Consider the following 9,711-nt stretch of genomic DNA (forward strand, 5'->3'; position numbering starts at 1 on the left):
TGCTGAACTGCCCTTTGTTCCGTCGGAATCCTTCTCCATAGAACCTCGATTCGTACTTCTTGCTTCTCAAGGTGTGTCGCGAAGCTGTATTCAACCTGAGATTTTCTCCCCGGAATCCCTTTTTCACCGGTAAGCTTCATCATCCTTTGTTCATTTTTCTTACTCACTCTGTTTTACTTTGCCGCATAGGACAGTTCTGTTTCCATCTTACTGTTGTCTGTGTTCTTCTGGTTTCTGGTTTCTGAGGGACTTGAAATTCTATGAACACTCGTCGTTGCCATTCTCATATGAATGGTCAACGTCAAGTCGAGGCGTATTAGTAGTCATCATTTAGAATAGTCACCATTTTCTTCCTCTCAACGTTAGGATTTTAACTCAGCTCATTACTTTTTTAATCATCAGAACAATGGCCCAAAATTCCCCCAGTCGAGAGGATTCTTCCGTCATCCGTCCAGACTCCCCTTCAATGGTGGAGATCTCTTGGTCTTCTTCGTCTTCAAGCATCGACTCCATGTTGAGAGACATAGAAGACGTCGGGGCCGGATATGAAGCCAGATATGTACCAAGCGACAGCTTCGGTAGTGAATTTGGTAGCGTAGAGCGGATGTTGGACGAGGCGGTAGAACGGATCCCCTTCACGAGAGGCAGTGTAGGCGGGGTGGCTGCCTCGATGGTAGATGCCCCGCTAGCTGCACAAGTGGTGATCCGGATAGGCCCTTTTTTACCGCCGATGTTGTGGCGTTGAGGGTCCAAAATAAAGATATTATCCGGGCTGTAAAGGAGGAATGCATCGACGGGAGGTGGTTTGAATACCTCTTCCCACACATGCATTTTAGGACTAGCATGCCGCCGACCGAGTACCTCCCGGTTTATACTAGAGCCGTTACGGCGGGGATGACCCTCCCCGTTCATCCTTTCGTAAAGGATTATTGCCATTTTTATGGCATTTCCCCCGCTCAACTGGCGCCGAACTTCTGGTACTGCTTTACCGGCACCTGGATTTTTTGGCACCAAAAGTTTGATATGGAACTCCCTGTAGACGAGTTCCGGTTTATGTACAAACTATGCCACATCGCTAAGTGTGAGGGGTGGTATTTTTTTAGCAGACACGGGAGATCTCTGCCCAGATTCGGGAAGTTGATACTGGGGATTCCCTCTTCGTCACATGGGTGGAAACTCATGTTTTTCATGATTCGCGGGCCTTTCAATTTTCACCCCAACGACCGCCTACCACATCGAAGGCAGGTGCAGGCGGCGTTTGGGAACATGGGTGAGAATTTTGGCTTTCTTTTACCTCACTTTGCCTTTTTCTTCTTCTTCGTATGCCGACAATCTTTCTTCTTTCAGTTAACCAGGACCGGCCGAAGTTCTCTGGGAACAGCTTGGCGAGAATCGAGAAGGCCTTTTCGTACCGGTCCGAGGTTCGCCATATAGACACCCTCCTGACCTAGGCCAACCTTCGAAGTGCCAGGTTAATCCTTGATCTCCCAGACCCCGCCAATTTAGACGCCGTCCGTCAATACTTTCACTTAAGCGCCAAAGGTATTTTCTACTTTCGACGCCCTTCTTTATCGTGGCTTAGGTTTTTCAATCGCTGACTATATCTTTATCTCATCGTTTCCTGTAGAAATGGCGTCTTTGAGAATCTAACTCCCTGGCAGCCAGCAATCCGGGCTGAGCCAGCAGCCACCGTTGAATCAACAACCCCCGCCGAGCCAGCAGCCCCCGTCGAAGGGAAAGGAGAAAGCTAGCTCTTCTTCCCACGTGCCGAGGAGCAAGAAGACCAAAGGCCCTTCGGGGTCGAAAATGGATCCTACGCGGAAAAAGAGACGCAAGGAAAAAATGCCGATGGTAGAGACGTGGACGCCGGCAGTCCCTATTCCTGACGCGACATTCCTCTGGCGCCGAGAGAACGCGTACTTATTCCGGGGGCTAAAATCATGGATCCCACGTTTCAAGTCCCGGACGTATCTGGCGCCGAGATTGGGGTGATGCTAAAACTTCCCCCTCGCTTCTCCCTCGTCTTTCAGGCTCTCTATGAGTCTTTCCTTGAGCCACACTGGGTTGCTACCGCCCAATCTTCCTTGGTCGACCGTCAGCGTAAACAAATCTCCTTCCAAATCCACGTAAGATCTTGTCGAGAGTTTTTTCTTTTTTATATTTCTGTTTTTCTGACCTTTGACTTTTCAGAGCCTGGTCCTTTCCATCTTTAACCTCCTTGACCTAGTTAAGGTTGAGGAGCACGATAAGGAGATGGATGACATGGAAGCCAAACTCAACTCCTTTGTTACCGATGCCAAAAAATAGCTAGATGATGCCGTCGAGAAGAGGGACGTGGCCGTGGCCAAGCTAGCGAGTTTGGAAGATGAACTGGCAAAGTTGAAGGCTGAGGTCAAGAATCTCACGAAGCGGGTAGATTTGTCCGATAAAAAGTTATCTGAAGCAGCTGGGGAAGCGAAGAAGCGTTTTGCTGAGGGGAAGACTAAAGGGAAGAGGGAAGCCGAAGTAGAAGCTACGGCTACCTTCGATGCTAGGCGCGCTGAGATTATTGAGGAGTTCAAGGCTTCTCAGGAGCTCACTGACATCCATACCAAGGATTTTCAGTCTGCAGGTTAACAAATTGTCAATCTGATCAAGAAGGAGCGTCTTGAGTGGGACTTGAGCTTCCTTTATAACTCTCCTCCTCCTGCTGGTGATGACAACGTTTCCCCGCCTGGTAACGGCGATGAGTCGGTGGCTGGCGGCAAGGCCTGAACTGATTTTTACCTGTCTCTCTTTTTTGTATTTGTAACATAATATTGATTCGGACATCTTTTCATTTTATCTATATATACATCTTTTCTTTTTTTTATACAGATAACGGATTTTGTTCATACCTTGCTTTGTAATTTGTTGTTTTTAGAAAATTCCTTAGAATTTTGCTAAGTGTCCGTCTTTTCTCCTTGGAGAATTTGACGCTGATTTCACCCCTTGGGGTCGTCGCCTTAGAAAAATTCCTTAGAATTTTGCTAAGTGCTCGCCTTCCCTCCTTGGAGGATTTGACGTCGATTGTACCCCTTGGGGTCTGTACCTTGGAAAATTTCTTAGAATTTTGCTAAGTGCTCGCCTTCCCTCCTTGGAGGACCTGGCGTCGATTGTACCCCTTGGGGTCTCCGTCTTAGAAAATTCCTTAGAATTTTGCTAAGTGCTCGCCTTCCCTCTTTGGAGGACCTAGCGTCGATTGTACCCCTTGGGGTCTCCGTCTTAGAAAATTCCTTAGAATTTTGCTAAGTGCTCGCCTTTCCTCCTTGGAGGATCTGATGTCGAATTTACCCCTTGGGGTCGTCTTGCCATGTTTTTAGTGATTTGTGGACCTCTGTCCCCCCATGTCTGTTTGATATAACCTTTGTTTTTTAAGCAAACATGTTGTTAAGGGGTGAATTCCTTTCTTTCTGCAAACACATCAATTTATTTCATTTGTAAAAAATGTACAATTGGGATGCGTAAGAATTACATACACTATTGGTAGTACAGCCTTAGATGTTCTGCATTCCACGGGTGTTGAATTCTCTTGCCGTCGAGGCTTTCCAAAATGTAGGTGCCAGGACATAGTACTTCCCTTATGCAGTAGGGCCCTTCCCAAGTTGGGCCCAGTGGACCAATATTTTTGGGTTTTGTACTCTACGTTATCCTTTTTAATACTAGGTCCCCTGGGATGAACCTTCTTTGCCGTACTTTCTTATTGTAATATCGTGCTGCTCTTTGCTGATAGGCGGCGAGGCGCAGTTGGGAGTCGAGCCTTTTTTCTTCTAACAAGTTGAGTCTTCCGTTCATGCCTTCCGTGTTGTCGTTGTCGTTATGGACGATGGTTCATAGAGTCGGCATTTCGATTTCTACGGGGAGAACTGCCTCGACGCCGTATGCCATGGAGAAAGGTGATTCACCCGTAGTAGTTTGGCTCGTCGTTCTGTATGCCTATAAGACCTTGGGAAGTTCCTCGGCCCATTTCCCTTTTATATCATCGAGTATCTTTTTGAGGGTATACTTTAGTATTTTATTGACCACCTCGACTTGTCCGTTAGATTGTGGATGGATTGGCGCCGAGAAATATTTCCGAATGCCCAGGTTGTCGCAGAATCTGCGTGTTGAGGCATTGTTAAACTGCTTTCTGTTGTCGGATACTATTGAGTGGGGAACCCCGAACCTGCACACGATGTTATCCCACATGAATTTGGTGCAGGCTGCTTCCGTGGTTGTAGTTAGAGCCTTTGCCTCCGCCCACTTCGTGTAGTAGTCCACCGTGACGATTGCAAATTTAAAGCCTCCGGGTGCAAGATGAAGGGCCATGGACTGAGAATGGAGGTTAAATTTTCTAGGGGTGCTCTAGGAATTGTGGCATACGTTTGGCATTTGTCGCAACGTCGGGCGTACTGAAAATCATCTTTTTTTAGCGTGGGCCACTAGTATCCTTGCCTTAAAACCTTTAGAGCCAAAGATTGCCCCCCAGTGTGGTTACCGCAGACTCTTTCATCGATTTCGTGGAGGACCTTCTGGGCTTCGGCATCATCCAAGCACCACTATAAAGGGGTTGAGTAGCCTCGTCGGTAGAGCAAGTCGTCGTACAATAAGTACCTAGCAGCTCTATACCTGATCCGTCTGGCTTCGTCTTTATCGTTTGGTAGTTGTGCGTCCATTAGGTATTGGATGAGTGTCGTCATCCAATTTTCACCTGCTTGGACGATTAATGCCTTAACTTTTTCTTCAATAGTCGGCCGCTCCAATTCTTCGATGGGAACAACCCCTAGTGTGTCGGACTCTCTTGAAGATGCTAGCTTTGCCAGAGCGTCGGCGTTCATGTTTTCGGTTTGTGGTATCTGGAGTATCTCGTAGTTTTTGAACTTAATGAGTTCTTCCTTTACCTTCCTTAAGTACGGTCCCATTTTCTCGCCGCGCACTTGATATTCTTCTCTTACTTGCCCGACGACTAATTGAGAATCACTAAAGACGCTGGGCCTTTCGATCTTTAGGTGGCTGGCCAATCGTAGTCCTACGATTAGCGCTTCGTATTCCTCATTGTTCGACGCATTGAATTTAAATCGAACCGCCGAGGTAATCTTGTGGCCTTCTGGGCTGATCAACAAGATGCCGGCTCCTGACCCGCTTTCGCTCGATGCTCCATCTACGTAGAGCTTCCACTCTGTGGTCTTGACCCTTTCAGGTATGGTGAGAGCCGGCCTATGGGAGAACTCGGCTAAGAAATCGGCCAAAGCTTGGCCCTTGATCGCAGTTCTTGGCACATATTTTATGTCAAACTGGCTTAGTTCTACCGACCCTTGAGGAGTCGACCGGAAGTTTCGGGCTTTTGTAGAGCCTGTCTCAACGGGTGGTTTGTGAGAACCTGTATGGTATGAGATTGGAAATATGCCGAAGCTTTCTGGATGCTACCATCAGGGCGAGGGTTAAGTGCTCCATTTCGCTGTATCTTGATTCGGCGTAGAGGAGCCTCTTACTCACATAGTAGATGGGCAATTGTACCCTTTCTTCTTCTCTTATCAGTACGGAGCTTACGGCGTGTTGGGACACGGAGAGGTATAGGCTGAGCTCTTCGTTGGGGTTTGGTTTTGCCAAAATTGGGGGCTTGCCCAAATGTTCCTTCAATTTTTGGAAGGCCTCTTCACATTGCGGTGTCCACTCAAAACGCCTGCTTCATTTTAAAGCATTGAAGAAGGGGACGCATTTGTCTATCGCTTTTGATATAAACCTGTTTAGGGGGGCGACACATCCTGTTAACCTTTGCACTTCCTTTGGCTTAGTTGGGGACCGCATATCCTGTAGGGCTTTAATTTTTTCAGGGTTTGCTTCTATCCCGCGGTTGCTGACCATAAAATCGAGGAATTTCCCTGACCCAACTCCAAAGGCACACTTTTGGGGATTAAGTTTCATGTGGTATTTTCTCAGTACACCAAACATTTCCCCCAGATGGTCGACGTGTTGGCTGGTCCTGGCGCTTTTCACAAGCATATCATCGACGTAGACCTCCATTGTCCTGCCGAGCTGTTGAGCAAATATTTTATTTACGAGCCTCTGGTAGGTAGCCCCTACATTTTTTAGTCTGAAAGGCATCACCTTGTAATAGTAGAGGCCCCTGTCGGTTATGAAGGACGTGTGCTCCTCGTCGGCTGGGTGCATGGGAATTTGGTTGTATCCGGAGTAGGCGTCCATAAAACTCAGCATCTCATGTCCTGCCGTGGCGTCGACCATTTGATCTATCCATGGGAGTGGGAAGCCGTCCTTTGGGCAAGCTTTGTTGATTACTAGAACGGGATTCGATACCCAACGTGGGTAACGGGCCTCCCTGATGAAGCCATTGTTGATTAGCTTATCGACCTCTTCTCTCAGCGCTTCATATCTCTCGGAGTTCATCGGTCGACGCTTCTGGCATTTGGGAGGATATGAGGGGTTGACGTTTAGGGAGTGATAGATAACGTTAGCGTCGATCCCTTCCATGTCGGCGTGATTCCAAGCGAAGACATCTAAGTTTTTTGTGAGGAAACTCTCAATCTCAATTTTAAGCGATGAGGCTAAGTCTGAGCCTATTTTCAGCACTTTGGTGGACCCGCCTTCATCAACTTGAACTTCCACCAATTGCTCGATGGGTTGAGACCATATGACCTCCTCTTGAACCCTGGGGTCTATGTCCTCAACGGGGTTTTGATAAACCACCCTAGCCTCCTGTCTTCCCGGCTGGTCATATCCGCATAGGGCATCGGTGTATGCAACCCTAGCTTCGTACTGATTTCTCTTTATCTTGCCCACGCCATTTGGGGTAGGGAACTTGACCTTTTGGTGGTAGACGGAAGTTATGGCCCTTAGCGCCTGAAGGGTTGGTCTTCCAATCACGGCGTTGTATTGGGAGCCTCCTTTTATAACCACAAAGTTGGCCATTGTGGTAGCCTGTCGGGGTTTTTCTCCGGCGGTTATAGGCAACCGGATGGTCCCCTAGGGGATGACGGAGTCCCCGGTGAAACCATATAGTGGCCTGGAGGTCTTTTCCAATTGTTCCTTTTGGATCCCCATTTTCTCCAAGCAGTCGGAGTATAAAAGGTCCACCGAGCTCCCATTGTCTACCAGGATTCGGCACACGATGTGGTTTCCTATCATGGCTTCCATGACCAAGGCGTCGTTGTGGGGGAAATGAACCCCACTGGCGTCATCTTCGTTAAAGGCCACGTCGGTGTGGCTGTACCTTGAGGTTTTTGCAGCAGAGACACTCCAGAATCGCTCCTGGTAAACCCCCTGGCCTCATGGGCGTAGTCCTTCTGAGACCTCCTTGAGTCTCCTCCTATATAGGGGCCGCCGAGGACAGTCCGTATGACACCGACGAGTTCGCGATCCTCTGGGCGCTGGTTCTCCTCTCGGCGTCGACCGTTATTTTGCCCACCATGGCCGTCATTTCGGGGTCTCCGTTCGGCCCTGAACTATTGTAACCTTCCCTCGCGGATCACTCACTCGATTTCATCCTTGAGGTCGGCACAATCGTTGGTGTGGTGGCCGACATCGCCGTGGAACCTACAGAATTTCTTATGGTTCCTTCGGCTGGGATCTGACTTCATCAGTTCCGGTCGGCGCAGCAAGTTCCCGCGGCCGACCTGATTGAAGACCTCCTCGACTCCTACCGTTAGCTCATGTTAGGAATCATATTTTTGGAACAGTCGAGGCTTACGGGTATCCTCTTGCCTCGGCTTCTTGGCTTCTGGAGCGCTCGTCGTCGCGGCGGGCTGCTTATCTCCGTTTCCTCCGCCTTGACGCTTCTTCCCATCCTGTTTCACAGGCATCGACCCTTGTTCAGTTCTTTTATTCTTGTTGGACTTGTGCTCGGGGTCGTTTGCGTCCGCCTCTTCAGCGTTGATGTACCCCTGCACTCGCGCCAAAAATTCCCTGTAGCTGGACGGAGGTTTCCGGTTCAACTCTCTCTTGAAGGGGGTAATTTTCTTCATACTAGATAAGGCACCCATCAAGGCCTCTCTATCTGTTATATCCATCGTGGCGGCGATAGCTTCCCCATATCTCGCGAGCCATTCCCTTAGTAACTCGTTCGGCTTTTGGTATATCATCGTCAAATTATGTAACGCCCCCATAGGCTAAATCGGTCTAAGGCCGAATTTAGCAAGGTGGTGCTACTTAAAACATACTTTCTATACTTAAAACAATATCATTTTTTAAGATGCGAAAACTTGTGGTTGATTTCATCACAAAATTTTCTTAAAAGTTTTTAAACAAAATGAGTAAGTGTGCAACCACAAATCTTAAACATTAAATAGTTATTCAAAAGCGACATCGTAACAAAATAAAAACATTTTGAGCCCATCTAGTGTTTGGAAGTACATATAAGCAAGATGCTAGATGTAAGACTTGGAGTACTCAGCTAACCTTGGAAATCATATTTCTTTTTACTCTTCGGTAACAACAACATCATCTGCATCACGAGGTAAAACTAATGAGCAAAAACTCAGTAAGTAGATTTCAAATCAAGTAAGTATCTAAAATCTATGTGACTAAAATCTCTTTGTTAATCATTGTTCATACACTTTCATACTTATTCTTAGTTTAGGTATGATACAGAACTTCGGTTCCAAGTAAGCCTCTCTATACAGGACCTTCTCTAGTTTTGGCCAATTCTCTTCTCTTAAACACTAAGCGGGGTTTTTAGAATCTCTTTTTCTTGTGATCAACAAGAAACTTCCTACTACCATTTTTCTCTAGTTGTCTCAAAGAGACAGTTTCTCTAATTTGGGGTACCGGTCCCTCGCACCCCTGCTTACCCAGCCTCTCATCCATATACCATACCATAAAATCTCTTAAAACATAAAAACATAATAAGCATAAATCATAATCTCTTTCAAAATAATTAATCATGAATACTCTTTGAACATAATCATATAAGAATTTCATAAGAGAATAAACTTATATAATCATAATTCTGAACAAGTTAAGTCAAATAGGTCTTGTGATGCAGTTTTGAAATGCTTTTAACTCTACTTACCTGAATTTTGATCACCACTTTGCAAGCACAAACTAGCTGGTTGTGGGGAGCCTTCAATGTGCTAATTAACCTTTAAAAACCATAGCTTTCAAAAATCACATTCATATAATCATTTAACAAACACATAACTGTGCAATATTATGAAAATATTCATAACGAATTCATCAAAACTCAAAACATTATGAGACCAGTGGCAAATAAAAGTAGGCTCAAAACCCTCTTTTTAGAGCTACTACATGATGGGTTTCGGATTTTTCAAACTAACCAAAAACAGCCCGAAATCCAGATTGAAGTATAATCTCGTCAGGAAAATAAAAGCTTTTTAACTGAACTTATAAAATTCATAACTAAATTTAGAAAAATCAGTTTGGAGTGATTCAAAAACTCATGTAAAGCTCGAGATGTATACTTTAATAGAAAAATATAAGATCAGTCAAAATCATAAGTATATATGGCACGAAAACAGAATCTACATAGGCTGTACAGAGGACTTATATTTGAACATTTCATCAAATACCTACCATGCATATCCTAATCTTCAAATACCACTCTCAAATACATGAATCATCATCTTAATAAGAGTTTATCTTCAAATAATCATCAATAATATCAAGCTAAAATCATCAATTTCACCCAGAAACTAATATTTGAACCAAAACCTCAAGAAACTCATTTTTAAGAGTCTACAA

General features: G+C 45.8%; 2 protein-coding genes across 2 annotated transcripts; one reads left to right on the top strand and one right to left on the bottom strand.

Annotated features, from left to right (window-relative positions):
• Nucleotides 1-843: 843 nt before the first annotated feature.
• On the top strand, nt 844-2,616 carry LOC112090950. Its single transcript, XM_024163463.1, has 4 exons — nt 844-977; nt 1,662-1,851; nt 2,191-2,196; nt 2,308-2,616. The coding sequence occupies exons 1-4, from the start codon at nt 844-846 to the stop codon at nt 2,614-2,616; spliced, it is 639 nt and encodes a 212-aa protein (XP_024019231.1).
• Nucleotides 2,617-6,978: 4,362 nt separating this feature from the next.
• LOC112090951 lies at nt 6,979-8,117 on the bottom strand. Its single transcript, XM_024163464.1, has 3 exons — nt 7,703-8,117; nt 7,489-7,651; nt 6,979-7,225 (listed from the first exon to the last, which is right to left on the bottom strand). Exons 1-3 carry the CDS (start codon nt 8,115-8,117, stop codon nt 6,979-6,981), a joined length of 825 nt encoding a protein of 274 aa, XP_024019232.1.
• Between the last annotated feature and the right edge of the window lie 1,594 nt (nt 8,118-9,711).

Source organism: Morus notabilis, unplaced genomic scaffold (genome assembly GCF_000414095.1).
Source record: "Morus notabilis unplaced genomic scaffold, ASM41409v2 Scaffold1491, whole genome shotgun sequence".
NCBI classification, from domain to species: domain Eukaryota; kingdom Viridiplantae; phylum Streptophyta; class Magnoliopsida; order Rosales; family Moraceae; genus Morus; species Morus notabilis.

Bases quoted from the DNA above. Each gene is read 5' to 3' on its own strand.
- LOC112090950 (XM_024163463.1), top strand. From the start codon at position 844: ATGCCGCCGACCGAGTACCTCCCGGTTTATACTAGAGCCGTTACGGCG. The intron at 978-1,661 runs GTACTGCTTTAC...ACTCCCTGGCAG, and splicing joins CAACTGGCGCCGAACTTCTG to CCAGCAATCCGGGCTGAGCC.
- LOC112090951 (XM_024163464.1), bottom strand. From the start codon at position 8,117: ATGGGGGCGTTACATAATTTGACGATGATATACCAAAAGCCGAACGAG. The intron at 7,652-7,702 runs GTAAGCCTCGAC...AGCTAACGGTAG, and splicing joins GCCGAGGCAAGAGGATACCC to GAGTCGAGGAGGTCTTCAAT. The intron at 7,226-7,488 runs GTGAGTGATCCG...AAAAACCTCAAG, and splicing joins GACCTCAAGGATGAAATCGA to GTACAGCCACACCGACGTGG.